The following is a 19,236-nucleotide window of genomic DNA, read 5'->3' as shown; positions in this document are numbered from 1 at the left end:
TTAAATGAAGATTAAAATAAATTAAAATTTAAAATTATATTTAAAATAATTAACAAATTTAGTAAATATTACATTAATTATAAATAATTTATAAATAAAAATATTTAAGATTAAATTTAATATTAAAATTTATTATTTATAATCAATTTTGAATAATCAATATATTATGATAATTATCCAAATTCGTGATGTAAAGTAATTACTTTTAATATTCAAATTTTGTCCAAATTTTATTATAAAATATCCTAATCTTATTTAATTGAGTTAAATAAGGTAAGATATGTGAATGTGTGAAGTATCTATTCTCATTCCTACCTTATAAATAATACCAAAATAAAAAAGGAAAAACATTTTGAATTATATAAAATGTTTGAAAAATTTTGATAACAGAAAACAAGTTTTGAAAAAAAGGAGCAACTTGAAGGTCATTTATGTAACTTTGATTGATTCGCCAGCATTTGCAAATTGCAAACGACCTGGACGTGTATTGGTGACAGAACAGTTTTATTTTACACTTCAAAAATTTCTTCTCATTTCTTGCATTTCCCCGTTTTCTTCCTTGGAAAAAAACAAACCGTCCGCTTCTCTTGGTGTATGGTGCACTGGATCAAATATTTCGCCTCTCGAGGAAACCCTAGTTCGATCCCGCACTCCCAGAATCAATCCTCCGAAATGGCTTTCGTTGGACCTCGATCACCCTCAATTTGCACAACTTAATTAGGCTCGGTTCCTATTTTTAGGTGGGGAGGAACCGTTTCGATCATCGCCATGTTTGAAGCTCACGTAAGCTTCTTCTCTTTCTCCTTTTACATCACCTTTTTAAGTGAGAGCAGTAGTGTTTGAGAATATAATTGAAAGGCTATGAATTTCGGTTTTATTTAATTTGTTAATTATATTGTTATAGTTTGATGAGTATAAGTTAACAATTTAGATCGGAGGAACCGAATTTATGAATCTTTTATAATTAAGTTTGTAACGGAACGGTTGTAAACTAGAATGCAAAATGAGTTGCGAGCTGATCATCACATAGGGCATAATATCAGTTCAGTGTAGACGATGAGAGAAGAGTGAGGAAACGATACGTAAAGTACGCTTAATTTTTACAAGTTTTGTCCGTAGGGATATATATTGCGAAATGATACCAAGGTATGTAAGCTAATAACAACATGGTCACTGATGTGTTTGGCGGTTTCTTTTTATTTTTTTTTCCCTATATTCATTCATTCAATCATCATATGTGCCTGGGATTTTTAGGTCTTTTTTTTTTGTAATCCTTGCACCTTTGAGGTTTTTTTTTTTTATTTTCTCATGTTATTACTTATAATTGTACTTGAAGATAATTAATTTGTGGAAATATCCTTGTGTTCACATTTCTTTCAGGCTTCTGAATTTGTGCATATTGTTCTTTGTTTGTAGGTTCTGCATTTGCTTCGAAGATACTTGGGGGAATATGTTCATGGTCTCTCATTAGAGACTTTAAGAATCAGTGTTTGGAAAGGTTTCTTCAGAAATACACTTTGTTCTTGCATTTTTTGCTGATCCCTTTTACCCATCTGTTTGAACTACAATTTTTAAATGATGGTTACTTATGGAAGCATTTTGGGAAGTGAAACATGATGGCATCTCTTTACAAATTTTCCTTCTTCCTACAGGTGATGTTGTCCTCAAAGATTTAAAACTCAAGGCAGAGGCACTGAACGCTTTAAATCTTCCAGTTACTGTCAGAGCTGGTTTTGTGGGCACCATAACTTTGAAGGTAGCTATTTTCATCAGTAGTTTTTGTTTCATTTTCTGTTATCTTCTGGCACTTTGGCCACTGGAAGGTCTTAGAAAAGTAAATCCTTCCTTTTTTTTGATAGTAGTTTCTTAAATATGCTTTGACATATATATGTTTTCTAATTATTTGTGTTCTTATTCATATTTGAAATTTTATATTGTAGGTTCCTTGGAAAAGTTTAGGTAAAGAACCTGTAATTGTTCTCATTGATCGTGTATTTGTTCTTGCTCACCCAGCTCCTGATGGCCGGACTCTCAAGGTAGGTTGATATTTTATTTGATAGAGGGAATTTCATTTTATGTTTTGTCTTATCAAGTAATACTTTTTTCTATTTTGATTTGAAATTTTATTTCAATATTTTACAGGAGGAGGATCGGGAAAAACTTTTTCAAGCTAAAATTCAACAAATTGAGGTAAATATTTTGTGTTCATATATAAATAAAATACATTATTGTAGCTTATAGCATTTGTACATATTTCATTGCCCCTTCTCCAAGTATAATCTTGTTGGAGTAAACTTTTACCAATCGCATTTTTTCATGTCAAGTTCGTGATTCTATACATTTTTCATTGACTGGAATCCTTAATGTACTGATGTTTTGCATATCTAATGCCTAAATCATTCAAGATTTCATTGAGACTGGAATATCAGAGGCTTCTTCTTCTTCTCCTCTGGCTCTTACCCTCTCCACATCTATTCTGGATTTTATTGTAGTCATTTCATTTATGGTAATACATTGCTGGATAGAGATATGTTACAGGAGCTTTGATTGTAGTGAATTAGATATTTCTTAGCATCAAATTTACAGAAAACGGTTTTGAGAATATTGTACTTTTTATTATGAACTTTTTCTGTTTTGTTGAGTTGAACATTTGTTATTCCTTTTGTTTTAAAGACAAATGATAATATTGGTAGATTGTTCACAACACAACATTTTCATAAACTGAAGGGAACCTGAAATAATCACCCTAAACCTGCATGTTGTGCACATACCTTGAATTGTCCACTCAAAATGTTTTATCGTAAATGCATTTGCATAATTTGTTGGCACGCGACTGTATGAGAATTTTGGAATTTTGCATTATTCATCTCCAATCATGCATGCATGCATGTACACATAATTGTTTTAAATTTATGTTATCACCTGCAGGAAGCAGAATCAGCAACTCTTGAGGCAATGTCGGGGTCGAATCTGGGAAGTGTATGTCTTTGGATGCTAAACACAATTTATTTGCTCTGAGTACTGTTTTGTTTTTTTATTTTTGTTAAATAAGGTCTGGAATTCAATTTGTTTTATCAGGCTAGTACTTATTTCACTTCTCGCTAATATACTTTTGTACTCTTCTTGGTAAAATGTAGATGGATGACTCTTCATATGTTAATTGTTTTACACGTATCTTGGGGAAAATGTGCTGCTTTTTGCAAGTAATAGTGACCCACTGCTAACTCTTTTCTTTCCCTCTGTTGTTTGAGTTGTGTCTGCAGCCTCCTCCTGGAAATTCGTGGCTTGGTTCTTTGATTTCTACAATAATTGGAAATCTGAAGATATCTATCAGCAATGTACATATCAGATATGAGGATTGTGTCAGGTGGTGGTCATGTGCCTTTTTTGGTGTTTTCACTTCTCTGTCCATTTTTGGTTTTGTAGTTTTCTTAAGCTGTTTAACCTTGTCCTCCTTTCCTGACATGTTTGCTTTGCTATTTAATGAACTGTAATCTTGTAGTAATCCAGGCCATCCGTTTGCTTCTGGTGTTACCCTTGCTAAGCTTGCCGCTGTTACTATGGATGAGCAAGGAAATGAGACCTTTGATACTAGTGGTGCTCTGGATAAGTTGCGTAAGGTCAGCTCTATCTTTTTCCTGCCATATAACTTATGCTGCTGTCCTTTAGAAATAGTTGAGAAGGGTATTAGTTGTTTCATAAAACAAGTTAATTGTTAAACAGTATGGTTATTTCTTGAAATAGAGGGTATTGCATCCAAATAGAGTGTGGGATCAGGATGCATCTTGATCTTGTGGAATGGTGATTTGAGATAACTCTGTTCGGTGGCATTGTTTCTCCTTGTTTCAGACCTAATAAAGTTTTTCTGGAAATTTCTCAAGAAAAGATGATGTTTGTCTTTGAATAATAAAATTTCCAGTTTGATAAATGGGAATCTGCTTTTCAAATTATGGTGGTAAAAAATGCCCTTTCTGATGTTTCAACTTTTGTGTTGTATATTTGCTAAGAACTTTACCTTGAATTCTGAGGGGTTGGAATCAAATATATGAATCAATTAATCCATCATCTGGGCTCCCTGAAGTTGTGAGCTTAAGTGCTTTTTATGATTATTCAATATCAGAGAATATAGTTTCCATCGAGGATGGTACAAGGCTTCTAGAATTGAAAACTTTATAGCCATCATTGCAACTGAATTTCATCAGTTGATTATGGGGTTAGATGAACATGCAAACTTATTTACCTTTCTTTTCTTTTCTTTTCATTGAATTTTTAAACTCAATTGAAAACATGATCTGCCATTTGGATATAATACCATATTTGGAGATGATGAATTGTGAAACTAGGAGGTGAAAATGGCTGGTATAGTTTAAACAATTCTGCATGCATGCAAAAACTGAAGAATGACTTTAACAAATGTCTGTCACATTTTTATGTATGAGAGAAGATGGCGGGTTCATTCTCCTTTCCAACTTTTAAGTTTTTGCTGCTTTCCCTTTTAGGTTTCGTCTTTGTGAATGGTTTGTTATAATGACTACTGCTGCTTCTTCTATTTGAATGACAAGCAAAATTATTGTGCTAATGCTTTTGAAGTTTATGTTCAGTCTTTGCAACTGGAGAGGCTTGCTATGTATCATGATTCGGATAGCCTGCCTTGGAATATGGATAAGAAATGGGAAGATCTTAGTCCTAAAGAATGGATTGAGGTTTGGCTTATAATGGAATTGTAATCTCATTTACTTCAGTAGTTCCATAACTTAATCATGGTAGTATGATGAAGGTTAACTGAAATATTACACTAGATTTTAAATCTCCCTTCTTTTTTCTGAATTGTTGTTTGTCCAGGTGTTTGAAGATGGTATAAATGAACCTGCTGCTGATTGTAAAGTGGTTTCTAAGTGGGCTATGAATCGCAGTTACCTGGTGTCACCAATCAATGGAGTACTTCAGTATCATCGACTTGGAAATCAAGAAAGAAATAATCCAGATATTCCTTTTGAGAAGGCTTCTCTTGTCTTAAGTGATGTCTCCTTAACTATTACAGAGGTTCCTATTCTTATTTTTTCTATATATATATATATATAGTTCTCCATTTTCTTTGTTTTCTAGAGAATAAAATAGATTTAAAAGTTCACGTTTGCATTGCCAACCAAGAAACAATGAGAAAGAGAAAGGCTATTCTGTTCGAGTGTTGAAATTTACCTGTTTCCCCCCTTTTACAGGCACAATATCATGATTCGATAAAACTTTTAGAAGTTATTTCAAGATATAGGACATATGTTGAAATTTCTCATTTAAGACCTGTGGTGCCAGTTTCGAAGGAGTCTTATATTTTGTGGTGGCGTTATTTCGCTCAGGCTGCACTGCAACAGAGAAAAATGTGGTATAGACAGTACTCTTTTTGTAAAATTTTTTTAATTTGACAATTATCAACAAGAGTACCTCTTGTTTGTTAATCTGAAGAAATACATTTGAATTCAACATTTTTTTGAGATCAGTTGTGTCTCTTCATGATTTGCTAAAATGCATTGTTACTTCAGCTACCGATTCTCATGGGATCAAATTTGGCACATGTGCCAGCTCCGTCGACGTTACATTCACTTGTATGCCAGTTTGCTACAACAGTTATCAAATGTTGACAACTCAGAAATTAGAGACATTGAGAAAGATCTTGACTCGAAAGTTATTCTTCTATGGAGGTAAGAAGATTTAGCTTTGCCTTACTCTTCCCCTCCCTCTCTTTCAAATGAAGTAAAACTTGATCATTGATGGGATAAAGATATGCATGCTGGGATCACATCGCAATCTTTTAACTAATTCTGAAAAAAATGGATTAGTAGATGGGATAAAGATATTGTTTAAGAAATTATTGCACAAATTCATTTATGCTCATGCAGCAATCTGATGGTGTAGCTTATTGTGAGCAAATAGTGATCATGCATTGCTTAAGTAATTATTGCACAAAATTATCAACCTGCAAGGCTGATAACTTTTATGTTTGTTTTAGCTAAGTTAGTTTTTAAAGTCCTGTATCAACCTGAACTTGCTATTTGGTGTCTGATGTATCCTTAGGTAGTAACCACCACTACCAATGAGACAGCATCATTAAGTTTGACAGCTATTGTGTTTGCTACATGAACTTTCTTGCCATTTAGGGGTATTTATGCAGCAATATCTTGTTGAAAGTGGAGTGATTTTTTCTAAATAATTTTAAGAAATTAGATGACAGTGAAACCAGCAGTCATGCGTGCATCATGGTTGCAGCTTTACCCATTATGTACCAGTATAGTGACCTTGTATGATATGGATATGCATTTGACATGGGTGGACCTGTGTTAGATGCCTCCAGATACACCAGGAAAATTTTTAAAAAATGATTTCAGACAAGGGACAGATATGGCCAGTCAAGCAATAGAAACTGTGGCATAGTTTACCAAACAGAGAGAGAGATACACTGTCATGAATGTTTTCTCTAGGTCTGGTCCTTGGTCAGGATTTTTCTTTATGTCCCAATACTCACCAGGATTTGATGTTGTTGGATTACTATGTTTTATTCCATTTATGTGATGAGGTTTTTTTCAATTGTTGAAGAGTTTGCTCCAGGTTGTATATGCAAATCTGTTATTAGAAGTAATCAAGGGTATGAACATACAGTTCATATTTTTAACAATTTTATATCTTCACTCCCATCTAATGTTCGGCATTTTCCATTTCCACTTGGATCAATTAGGTTACTTGCACATGCCAAGGTTAAATCTGTAAAGTCAAAGCAAGCAGCTGAACGAAGGAGGCTTCAGAAGAAAAGTTGGTTTTCATTGGGATGGTAGGTGAAATGTAAAAACAATACCTCGTCTTTGTTATTGAGTTCTGTGATTATGTTGTATTTAACTTTTTTCCTCAAACACTAATTTTTAAGCAAATTCTATTCACTTTTAACCTCAGGCGTACACAATCTGAAGATGCATCTGATGGGGAAGCTTTGGATGGATCACAGTTAAATGAGGAAAGGCTGAGTAAAGAAGAATGGCAGGCAATCAATAAGTTACTTAGTTACCAGCCCGATGAGGAATTAATGTCACATTCAGCGAAAGACATGCAGAACATGATCCGGCTTTTGGTAACTGTGTCCATTAGTCAAGCTGCTGCGAGGATCATCAATATAAACCGGACGGAGATTGTTTGTGGTAGATTTGAAGAACTTCATGTTTCAGCAAAGTTTAAACATCGCAGTACCCATTGTGATGTAAGGTTAAGATTCTATGGTCTGTCAGCCCCTGAAGGTTCACTTGCTCAGGTTTGTTCAATACCACGTTTTGAACTGTTTTTTTCTGACAGGTCCTAAGTGATAATAACTAAAATCCCAATTAAGATGAAACCAGAAAGGATGTTATGAGCATATCAACCAGCTTATTTTAATTTTAGATAGCAAGCATGTTTTTAAATTATTTATTGTCTGATTGATATTGTAATATACTTCTTTGTGTCCTTTTTCTTTCCTTCAGAAGGTTAACTCATCCTTATTTAATAGATTCAAAACCTATGCTGTTGCCAGATTGATCCATGTTTTGCAATATATATATATGTTCTTGCTGATGTTGGGTCTTTTTCTGCAGAGTGTCTGCAGTGAGAAAAAGGTGAATGCATTAACTGCTAGTTTTGTACACTCACCAGTAGGAGAGAATGTTGATTGGAGATTGTCGGCTATAATATCCCCCTGCCATGTTACGGTAATTTCTTTGATCCTAGAAGGAAAAGGGGATGGCTGGGTGTGCATCAACTTACAGATGGATCTATTTACTTGCATCACTTATCCTGACTTGTACTTCATGGCTTGTGAAATAGATTGTGTCTTGTAGATCATTTAACTGTTATAATACTATGCTAACGATCTCCAAAATTGTCACCGAGCCTTTCCAGTTAGGAGGGCAACAATTAATATGAGGTAGTAATAGTCCTTTATAGATTCATAAAATTTTTTAGGTAGTAAGTATCCCCGACTGACTTATGAAACGTCTAGCTGACTGCTGTCTGAGGAGCAATATCACTTGTATTCAAATCCCAGATGGAAGCAATAGAGCAAAATTGGTACCTCCACTAGATCTTGTGAGGCCTTCTCTGGAGCCCTTAACACTTAAGGCATAATGGTATTATTATTCATGATGAAACTATCAAGTACACATTGTAAATTCCCTGGTCTAATTTGGTCTGAGCATCTGGACTAGAGTGATTGTTTATCTGGATAATGTTGATTGGCTAACTTATTCATATATGAAAATCTCTATGGAGAGACCTTGTTTCTAGCTTTAAAGTTGACATTGTTGCCCTTTAGTTTAAGATATGAGCTTGGGAATGGTTAAATTTGTTGTAATTTTTTTTTTGCTCCCTCTGATGTTTATATTGTGGTATTTTGCCTCTTCCTGGTGATTAGACCATTTGTTGTCTTTTGAGATAATCCATTTTGTGCATTATAATTGTAAATGCATTTGGCAAGACCACATATATTTTGGGGGTCTTTTACATTTACATTTCATATCCTCTTTTACATCTCCTAGCAGATGAGGCTTGATCACTTCTTATGACTTTGCAGGTTTTCAAGGAAAGTTGTGATCGCTTTTTTGATTTTGTGAAGAGGAGTAATGCTGTTAGTCCAACTGTTGCACTGGAAACTGCTACTGCATTGCAGGTAATGACATTAATAAAACGAGCATAGCAACATTCTCTATTATCTTTTATGCTGATCATTATTTGAAACCAATGGTAGACAAAGATCGAAAAAGTGACTCGTCGAGCACAGGAGCAGTTTCAGACAGTGTTAGAGGAACAAAGCAGGTTAAATGCTTGTTTCTAATTTCAATTGTGTTCTTCATTTCTCATTGGTTTGAGCATTTTAATTTGAGTGCATTTTGGTCACTTAATACTATGTTTTCTGCTTTGTATTCGTTTTGATCTGCTAATCGGACGATGTAAAGTGGCTTCAGACAAGTATTGCATTCCAGTGCAAAGTTAGAAATGTTTCTAAAATGACTGTTCGTTAAGGATGCATTGCAGTGGACGAGTAATAGATGAGAGACATTATAAATGTCAACATCACTCAGTTGTTTGGTGGCACTAATTGAGACAGAATGAGATGAATTTAGCTAAGTTATATCTGGCACATGGACAGGGTTGGCCTTTTCACTTTATATAAATCATCTTTGTATAGGTCATGTTCTTCGGAGCTTGCTCTGCCTTGTTATTCTAAATTTCATTTGATTGAAGTGAAGACCAACATTGATGCATGGTTTGGTATTGTTGCATGGACATGGTATCTATTGAAAATCTTGGCTTTTAAAGTGGCAAAGAAGTCCAAGTCAGTGCAGAGCATGACAAAAAAAGAAATGTAACTTCAGGTTCAAAAGAGGAAACGATTCTAAATTAGGATTACAATGAAAAGGAAGCTAGCTGGATTTTGCTTAGTTATGATTATTATTCAAACAAGTTGATGTTTTAATATTCACAGTAGTTGAAAATTGAAAAAGAATAGAATAAGAAGTTTCTCCACATTGTCCTTTTTTATGCCTTCTTCATGGTTCCTCCTTGATGAGCCTAGATAAATATTTGGGACAATTCTTTCTTAATTTTTTTTTATTATTTATTTTCATAAAGGGTAAGTTACTGAGCTTATGTTTTGGATCAGTGCGTGCTTTATTAGTTTGTTAAGTTGGGTTTTCTTGATTTTTGTAAAGAGAGAAGCATGATATTTTACCTAGGATTATTCATTTTCTGCTTGGTTTCTCAGATTTGCTCTGGACATTGACCTTGATGCTCCAAAAGTCACCATTCCTCTAAGGACACGTGGTTCTTCCAAGTGTGATAGCCATTTTCTTTTGGATTTTGGTCATTTTACGTTGCATACCATGGTATGTGTATTAACCTTTCAAAGTACCATTCATTACATTTCTTTGCTTAAAAAGTTAATTATCATGGCAGGAGAGGCAGTCTGATGTACAGAGGCAGAATCTCTATTCTCGTTTCTACATATCTGGAAGGGATATTGCTGCTTTTTTTACAGATTGTGGTTCTGATTGTCAGAACTGCACCTTGGTCCAACCAAATTCTAATAAACAATCAGTAATGATGTCTCCTGGGTTGGAGAAGGTTGACCATTTCTATTCTCTTATTGATAGGTGTAGAATGGCAGTAGTTGTTGATCAGGTATGATTTAAATTTTTTTTTTAAGTTTTTGTGCGTTGAGTACTACTGGTCACTATAAGAGCTTCATATTGAAATTTTATAATGTGAACTTACAGCAATCATACTTGTGTATTGGCAATGCAGATTAAAGTTCCTCACCCAAGTTACCCATCAACACGTGTTTCTGTTCAAGTGCCAAATCTTGGCATTCACTTTTCACCAGCAAGATACTGCAGACTTATGGAACTCATGGATATATTATATGTTGCTATGGATCCCTGTGTTCAGCCTGGTGTAGTTGATTTGCAAGCTGGAGCCGCTCCTTGGAGTGCTGCAGATCTTGCTACTGATGCTAAAATCCTAGTTTGGCGGGTTGGTTATTAACTCCAATATAAAAGTTAGTTCTATAGTGGCCTCCCATATGCTTCTGATTTCAACCATTATTGACTTTATTGGTTCAGGGTATTGGAAACTCTGTTGCTTCATGGCAGCCCTGTTTTGTTGTATTATCTGGATTCTATCTTTATGTCTTGGAATCTGAAAAATCTCAGAACCACCAGCGGTACTTGAGGTTTGGGCCTTTCCTTGTCTCTCTGCCTTTGTTCCTTGGCTAGTTGGCTGTTAATCTGCTGGGTAGTTGGTAGTTTTGCAGCATTAATCTTTTTGAATTTTCACTGGTTTTCCCTTTTTATTTGTTAGTCCCTATGTCATTTTTAGGGACTCTTAACTTAATTTTGGATTGCTGCAGCATGGCTGGAAGACAGGTGCATGAGGTCCCATCAACAAATATTGGAGGGTCTCCATTTTGTATAGCTGTGAGTTCTAGAGGCATGGACACTCAAAAGGTGAGTCATTTGGTTTTGCAAGTAAAGTAATGTTTTGTTGCTAGATCTTCAGTAAACTCTAGAATATTTCTCACCTCTCATTTATAGCTGGTTGTCTGAAAGTATTCTGTTTTATTATATAAGGTAAAATTATTTTATTCATTATTTAATATAAGCTTAATAGTTATGATATAATAAGTGTGCTTTTGCAAACTGCATATCATGGGTATTTAGGTAGGTATATGGAAAAGTTAAACTTGAATTTTTTTGTGTTGATAGGTAAAACAAAACCACTAAGAGGCACCACACTTGGGTTATGTCAGGCATCCTATTATACCTATGCTTTATGTTCTTGTGTTTTTTATACAGAGTTGAGTACTTGTTTTCTGTCATCACTGTAAACATGACTATTTTTTCCAGGCTTTGGAGTCTTCAAGTACCTGGGTTATCGAATTCCGAGGGGAGGAAGAGAAGGTTACTTGGTTGAGAGGACTTATACAAGCCACATATCAAGCCTCTGTATGACGATGACATTGGATTTCCTTTTCATTCTTTGTGTTTATTTCTTATAGGTGCTTATTACTTGGACGTCCTATTCATGTAGGCTCGTCCATCTGTTGATGTACTTGGAGAAACAAGTGATGGTATAAGTGAATCTGATGATCCTCAAATGAGAAATTCAAAAGCTGCTGACCTTGTTATTAATGGGGCAGTTGTGGAGACAAAGTTATGCATATATGGAAAGGTTAGCTGTCGTATAATTTCTCAAATGCTTGATGGTTTTGTAATGACTTTTGGCCAGAACTATCTTCTAGGCACCTAGCAAATGTCTTTGTTGTAATGTCTGTTACAGTATTTACTGATTGAGCAATCCAATTTTTATCCATACCATGTTGCAGACCGGAGAATGTGTTGCAGAGAAACTAGAAGAGCGTCTGATTCTTGAGGTTCTTGCTAGTGGTGGAAAGGTTTGTCACTTTCTGTTGTTATTTAGTGCTATTTTATGGTGGTTTAAGGTAACCAATTTGGAATTGTTAACAGGAACAATAGCTGAGATATTTTAAACGGGGTTCCAACTGAAATTTTTTGAATTTGTTCATTTAATAACTTTGTTATCTGTTTTTCAGTTCTTGATTATGGTATATATGGAATAGCATCAGAATATCTGAGATAGTTAGGTTTATCCTGTTGTTATCTAGGATGCTGCATCTTTGAATTGCACTGATGATTGATTAAACCCAGTTTGCGCATCCTATACCTTGAGATATGGTATAGATGGACCTTAATGGTGTAAAATATCTTGCAAATAATTTTACAATAATGTTGAGGAGACCCTATCTTTTGGTGATCTGAAACTGGAAACAGTGGCAGTAAACATCCTGTCATGTAACTCTTACTGAGATAGGAGGTACAGATGGCATCTATATCTGAACCCTTTTTTCTTGGGAGCTCTTTCATGTTGGTGCTGTTTTTAATTGTGGTAGAATTGCAGTAGAGCCATTTTTCTTTCATTTTGAACGCTGCAAATTTTGATATATTGTAAGCCTCATTGGCGACGAACAACTACTCCATTTTTATAGCTGACCATCATACAGGAAGTTGTTCCTGAGGACTTGATAAGGTTGTCAAAGGTTGCAGGTTCAGTTCGTGTTATTTAGGAAGAGAAAACACAGCATATTTCATTCATAATACATCATCTATATATACAGCCTAAACATCTTTAAAATAGGAATAGAATAAAGAAAACAAAGAAAATAAAATCCCTATAATTATGATGATTCTCAAATCCCTATAATTATGGTGATTTCTAATTCCTATAATCATGTTTATTAATCAAAGAATATTTACATATTTTCTATTTTATAACATTCCCCCTCAAGCTGGAGCATAGATGTTAATCATTCCCAGCTTGCTATGAATATGATCAACTCGAGGTCCATTCAATGCTTTTGTGAAGATATCTCCTAGTTGGTCTTCAGTTTTAACATATCGTGTAGAGATGAACTTCTGCTGAATCTTTTCACGAACAAAATGACAATCAATTTCAATATGCTTAGTTCGTTCATGAAACATGGGATTGAAGGCAATATGGAGAGCAGCTTGATTATTACACCACAGCTTTGCTGGCAAAGAAGACTTAAGACCAGCTGCACTTAATAACTGATACATCCACACTACCTCACACACAGTTTGTACCATAGCTCTGTATTCTGATTCTGCACTAGACTGAGATACTACATTCTGCTTGTTACTTTTCCATGAGACCAGATTTCCTCCAATAAAAACACAATATCCCATAGTGGATCTCCTATCACTCTTGGAACTTGCCCAATCTGCATCTGAAAAACATTCAATATTAGTGTGTCCATGATTACCATAAAATAGACCACATCCTGGAGCCCCTTTCAAATAACATAGGATTTGTTTCAAAGCTGCCCAATGGTTAATTGTTGGAGTAGACATAAACTGACTTACAACACTAACAGAGTAAGCAATATCAGGATGAGTCACTGTAAGATAATTCAATTTTCCAACCAGCCTTCTATACTTTTCAGGGTCTTCAAACAATTCACCATCTTCTTTTGTAAGTTGCAAATTAGGAGTTATTGGTGCATTACACGGCTTAGCACCCAATTTTCTTATCTCAGTCAACAAGTCAAGAACATATTTTTTTTGAGACAAGAATATACCTTTCTTACTCCTTGTCACCTCAACACCCAAAAAATACTTCAACAACCCCAAATCTTGTGTCTGAAACTAGGTATGAAGAAGGGATTTGAGAGATGAAATACTTGCAGTGTCACTCCCAGTAATGACAATATCACCAACATACACTACTTTTAAGATTATGCTTGCCTTGGACTATTTATAAAACACTGAGTGATCACACTTACTCTTCTTCATCCCAAACTCCTGAACTGCCTCACTGAATTTGCCAAACCAAGCACGAGGGCTTTGCTTCAGGCCATACAAGGATTTTCGAAAATGGCAGACTTTCCCATACTCCCCCTGAGCAACAAACCTGGGTGGTTGCTCCATATACACTTCCTCTTGGAGGTCACCATGTAAAAAAGCATTCTTGATGTCTAATTGATGTAAAGGCCAATCATAGGTAGCCGCCATAGAGATGAATAAATGAACAGAGGTAAGTTTAGCTACTGGAGAGAAAGTATTTGAATAATCAACACCATAAGTCTGGGCATACCCTTTAGCAACAAGACGGGCTCTAAGGCGAGTCACTGATCCATCAGGATTAACTTTTACAGCAAACATCCATTTGCACCCAATAGCTTTCTTCCCAGTAGGCAAATCTACCAAATCTCAAGTACCATTACCATCTAAAGCCACCATCTCCTCTATCATAGCAGCACGCCAGCCAGGATGGAACAAGGCTTCATAAATAGTTTTAGGAATTGAAACAGAATCCAAGGATGCAACAAACGAACTAGAAGAATAAGACAAGTGATCATAAGAAACAAAGGATGAAATAGGATAAGTACACTGATGTTTACCTTTTGCCAAGAGCAATAGGGAGATGAAGACTAGGATCATGATCACTAGAGATTGGATCTGACGACGAAGGGACTTGGTAAAGGGCATGTGGTCTGAGCCTTTGGTCATCTGGAATAGACATGGACAATAGGTGGTCGAGCAGGTGCAGGATCAGGTGCAAGAATATCTGTGGTACTGACAGAATAGGTTACAGTATAAACTAGTAGATCATCTTCCTCCCCTTGATTATCATAACTAGAAGATGAGGAAAAGAAAGAAGTATTTTCAAGGAAAGTGACATTTGCAGAGACAAGATATCGGTTAAAAGTAGGAGAATAACATTTGTAACCTTTTTGAAGATGAGAATACCCTAAGAAAACACATGTGAGAAATTTTGGGTCTAATTTGGCGGCCTAGTGACGAACATCACGAACAAAACATGTACTATCAAATATCCTAGGTTCAATAGGAAACAAAGACTTGGAAGGAAAGAGGACAGTATAGGGAATACCACCATGAAGGACAGAGGAAGGCATCCGATTAATTAGAAAACAAGCGGTGGAGACAGCATCAGCCTAAAACTGTTTAGGAACTTTCATCTGAAAAAGAAGTGCTTGGGCTACCTCAAGGAGATGTCTATTTTTTCTCTCGGCAACTCTATTTTGAGAGGGTGTATCAATACAAGAAGATTGATGGAGAATGCCATTCTGAATTATATAAGACTGAAATTTATCGAAAAAATATTCTCTAGCATTATCACTTCGCAATGTGTGCACGGAAACATTGAATTGTGTTTTTATTTCAGCACAAAAGGCACAAAAAATAGAAAATAACTCAGAATGATTTTTCATTAAGTATAGCCAAGTGACATGAGAATAGTTCTAAATAAAAGTAACAAAGTATTTAAAACCAGATTTAGACACAATAGGACAAGGACCCCAAACATCAGAATGGACTAACTCAAAAATGGACATAGCCCGTTTATTGACTCTAGACATTGAAGGGAGACGATGATGTTTGGCAAACTGACATGACTCACAATCTAACAAAGATACATTTTGAAATTGAGGACAATTTTTTTAAGGAAGACAGAGAAAGATGTCCCAACTGACAATGCACCTCAAAGGGGGTCAATACACTTGAACAAGCAATGGATCTCGGCACCTGTGCGTCAAGGTAGTAGAGACCTCTAGACTCACGACCTTTACCAATAATTCGCTTCGTCGTAAGATCCTGAAATAGACAAAAATCGAGAAAGAATGAAATATAATAATCCAAAGCACGAGTGAGTTTACGAACAGAGATTAGATTAAAAGAAAACTTAGGTAGATTTAAGACATTGGACAATGAAATTGATGGAGTTGGATTAATAGTTCCAGAACCAAGAACACAAGAGGTTGATCCATCGGCTAAAGTAACATTAGAGGAGGTTGTATATGATTGGAAAGTGGAAAATAGATTCGAATTACCTGTCATATGATCTGAGGCACCAGAATCAATGATCCATTTGGATGATGAGGAAATAAGACATGTAGTGGAGTTACTTGACTCAGCGATAGCTGTGATAGGAGAAGTAGTGGATTGTAATAATTCCTGGTGCTGAGAGAATTGAGCAAATTCATCTGCAGAAACTTGAATAGTTTTATCAAAAGATGTTGCTGATTGACCTCGTTGAGACTTATTTTGGAGTTTTCTGCAAAAACGCTTTGTATGGCCTGGCTCATGACAATAATAGCACACAATTCCTCCCGACTCTTTACTACGACTATCAACATCTCGGTTACGATTGCCTGTTCCCCCTCCTTTGTTATCATTTCTATTATTCTGACGACTTACAAGAGCACTGTTATTAGTCTGAGCCAACGTGAAGCTAGAGCTTTCTGTACGAAGTACTCTCGTAAAGGTATTATGCAAAGACGAGATCTCAGAACCAGAAAGAATCTGAGATTTGACAGTTTCAAGCTCTGGAGGGAGACCTGCAAGAAAACTCATAACCACCATTTGCTCCCGTTGAGCCTATTGAACCTTCACATCAGGACTAAAAGGCAACAGAACACTAAGCTCCTCATAAATTTTTTTTAAAATCCATAAAATAGGTTGTGAGAGACCTATCTTGTTTCTCTGCACGATAAAATGCTTTATATACCTCATAAATATTAGAGATATTCCCTTTACCAGAATATAAAAAAATCAAAATAATTCATCAACTCTGTAACAAACTCACAATGATTAATCAGGCTAATAATCTCACTATTAATGGAATTTCGAATCTGCAGGAACAGCCGTGCGTCTTCCTTCATCCAGGTTTGGCTTGTATTATCAGTATGAGGATCATTTGTAATATGATCATCCTTATCAATGCTTCTTAAATAGACCCGAACTGTCTTGCTCCAATCCAAATAATTGGAACCATTAAGTTTATGCTTTGTGATCTTTGTCATCACAGGAATCACATCAGCTACTACCATTGATTTTTTCTCTGGCACAGACTTTGCCATCTTAAAAACGCAGTAACAAAATCAATAAAAATACAAAATTATCTTGTTGAAACCTTCCGGCGTAAAGACCAGAAGAGAAGACCGGAGTGAATCTCCGACAGATGGCCGGTGTGTGGAATAGAACCAGAAACTACGAACTCTGTTTCAAAGGAAACAGATCTGCCAAAACAGCTCTAATACCATGTTATTTAGGAAGTGAAAACACAGCATTTTTCATTCATAATACATCATCTATATATACAGCCTAAACACTCTAAAATAGGAAAAGAATAAAGAAAATAAAGAAAATAAAATCCCTATAATTATGGTGATTTCTAATTCCTATAATCACGTTTATTAATAAAAGAATATTTACACATTTTCTATTCTATAACAGTCCGCATAGGCATCAGTATAATTATCAGTATCATTCTTCCCCTTAATGATTGACTATGAAGAAGCAGAAACTGAATGTGCTTTGGAAGAGTGCTTTCAATGAGGTGCTTATATGTATTGTTGAATTCCACTCTTGGTATTGGAAAGAGATATTTTTGTATGATTTCTTGTATACAATACTAGTCAGGTGAGAAAAGCAATATAACATTAAAATTAGATGTTTTCAGTTAATGAAATACCATTAAGTTCTGAACGGGGAGTCAGCTTTCTTTATGCCCTAACAATTGATCTTGGTCTGGGTGAATGGCCAGGTAGCCTATTATTTCTTTCAATGTTCTGAAATAAGTATACTGATGTACTTTTGTATGCCCTAAAACAAAAATATATTTCAACATTCTCAAACAAATAGAAGATTTTGTGCCCGTGCTTTCTGCTTTATACTTTATTAGTGGGTGTGTCTGCATGCCTGTCGGAATCTCCAGCAGAGATGCCAACTTGTTTGTCTTTTATGTTTGATATTTTACGACTGTGATTTGATCTCTTGTTAAAGAATGGAGCTTTTAAGATCTTTTAAATTTTATATTCAATTGTAAACAGCTATATTTAGTACCAGTGCATAGTTTATTTGTTGCTATTACCTATTCAGCCATATTTTGTAACAGGTGAATATGATTAGTTTGGGGAGTGACCTAGTGGTGAAGACGAAGCTGCATTCTTTGAAAATTAATGATGAGCTTCAAGGTCGTCTGTCGGGCAATCCACAGTACTTAGCCTGCTCTGTGCTGAAAATGGACAGTTCACTTCAATCTGATCGAAGTTGTGATCCTCGTGGAACTGAGATGTCTGTGGTGCACCCAGATGATGATGATACTTTCAAGGATGCTCTGCCAGAATTTATGTCTCTGACAGATTCTGATGCTCTTTCACAATATATGGATATGAAGGATGCTTCTGGATTTGAGTCTGCTGAATTGTTAATTCATGAAAAGGATTTGGTGCAAGGAAAAGGACTTTCTAGAGAGATATTTTATGAAGCTCAAGGTGGTGAGGATTTGGATTTTGTATCTGTTACTTTCTCAACGAGAGGTTCTGGTTCACCTCTTTATGATGGAATAGACACACAGGTACAAAATGAGCATCATTGACCTCCAGTTGAATTTCCTTGATTGAAATTGAGTTAAATTGCGCAGCTAATTGGTTCAATTGAAATTTTCAGATGAGTATTCGTATGTCCAAGCTGGAGTTTTTTTGCAACAGACCCACTCTAGTTGCTTTGATTGGTTTTGGCTTTGATCTGGGCTCTGTGAGTTACACGGCAAGTGTTACAGATGTAAATGAAGCTTTGGATAATAAACCTTTGATGAACAAAGAAAAGGCTGAAGAAAGTGGTCGTATTGAAGGGTTGCTGGGGTATGGTAAAGCTCGTGTTGTATTTTATTTGAACATGAACGTTGATAGTGTCACTGTATTTCTTAACAAGGAGGACGGATCTCAGCTGGCAATGTTTGTGCAAGAAAGTTTCCTTTTAGATCTTAAGGTGAAAAGAGAAGCTTGTTAATGACCCAATAATGCTGTATCTTCTGGTTTCACTTTTGCAATATGAATTCTATTCTCATTTTTTAATTGATTTTTTTTTTTTTTTATATTTGTAAACTTTGGCCACACTCAGGATTCAGTTCCATAAATTTTCTATTTTCTGACTTGATTTTTTTTTTAAATTTTCCTATTAAGGTCCATCCAGCATCCCTTTCTATTGAAGGAACATTGGGAAATTTGAGACTCCGGGATATGTCACTTGGAACAGATAACTGCTTGGGTTGGCTATGTGATATACGTAATCCAGGGGTTGAATCCCTTATAAAGGTACATTATTATGT

General features: G+C 35.4%; 1 protein-coding gene across 4 annotated transcripts in view; it reads left to right on the top strand.

The window, feature by feature from the left end:
* The first annotated feature begins 519 nt into the window (after positions 1–519).
* The window catches only part of LOC18603726 (calcium-dependent lipid-binding family protein), a 39,729-nt gene continuing 21,012 nt past the window's right edge, over positions 520–19,236 (top strand). For 3 of the 4 annotated variants that reach the window (XR_016025690.1, XM_088805109.1, XM_018119482.2), the window contains exons 1-28: positions 520–783; positions 1,417–1,498; positions 1,653–1,756; positions 1,941–2,036; positions 2,143–2,190; positions 2,929–2,979; positions 3,264–3,367; positions 3,503–3,620; positions 4,602–4,703; positions 4,843–5,043; positions 5,220–5,380; positions 5,538–5,696; positions 6,728–6,820; positions 6,940–7,291; positions 7,611–7,724; positions 8,585–8,680; positions 8,759–8,826; positions 9,776–9,896; positions 9,967–10,191; positions 10,315–10,542; positions 10,632–10,741; positions 10,919–11,015; positions 11,415–11,513; positions 11,599–11,739; positions 11,894–11,962; positions 18,022–18,483; positions 18,576–18,896; positions 19,091–19,222. Coding sequence is in view for 3 of the 4 variants with exons in the window: in XM_088805109.1 (XP_088661235.1) it covers positions 769–783; positions 1,417–1,498; positions 1,653–1,756; positions 1,941–2,036; positions 2,143–2,190; positions 2,929–2,979; positions 3,264–3,367; positions 3,503–3,620; positions 4,602–4,703; positions 4,843–5,043; positions 5,220–5,380; positions 5,538–5,696; positions 6,728–6,820; positions 6,940–7,291; positions 7,611–7,724; positions 8,585–8,680; positions 8,759–8,826; positions 9,776–9,896; positions 9,967–10,191; positions 10,315–10,542; positions 10,632–10,741; positions 10,919–11,015; positions 11,415–11,513; positions 11,599–11,739; positions 11,894–11,962; positions 18,022–18,483; positions 18,576–18,896; positions 19,091–19,222 (3,969 nt within the window). In the remaining variant the exon portion in view is untranslated. Of the gene's footprint in view, positions 784–1,416; positions 1,499–1,652; positions 1,757–1,940; positions 2,037–2,142; positions 2,191–2,928; positions 2,980–3,263; positions 3,368–3,502; positions 3,621–4,601; positions 4,704–4,842; positions 5,044–5,219; positions 5,381–5,537; positions 5,697–6,727; positions 6,821–6,939; positions 7,292–7,610; positions 7,725–8,584; positions 8,681–8,758; positions 8,827–9,775; positions 9,897–9,966; positions 10,192–10,314; positions 10,543–10,631; positions 10,742–10,918; positions 11,016–11,414; positions 11,514–11,598; positions 11,740–11,893; positions 11,963–18,021; positions 18,484–18,575; positions 18,897–19,090; positions 19,223–19,236 lie in introns of those variants that run through there. The other variant, XM_088805110.1, reaches the window with a different exon arrangement.

Source organism: Theobroma cacao, chromosome 4, assembly GCF_053813885.1.
Source record: "Theobroma cacao isolate CCN51 chromosome 4, ASM5381388v1, whole genome shotgun sequence".
NCBI classification, from domain to species: Eukaryota; Viridiplantae; Streptophyta; class Magnoliopsida; order Malvales; family Malvaceae; genus Theobroma; species Theobroma cacao.
The sequence above is the reverse complement of the archived record's forward strand: the minus strand, read 5'-3'. Positions and strand labels throughout refer to the sequence as shown.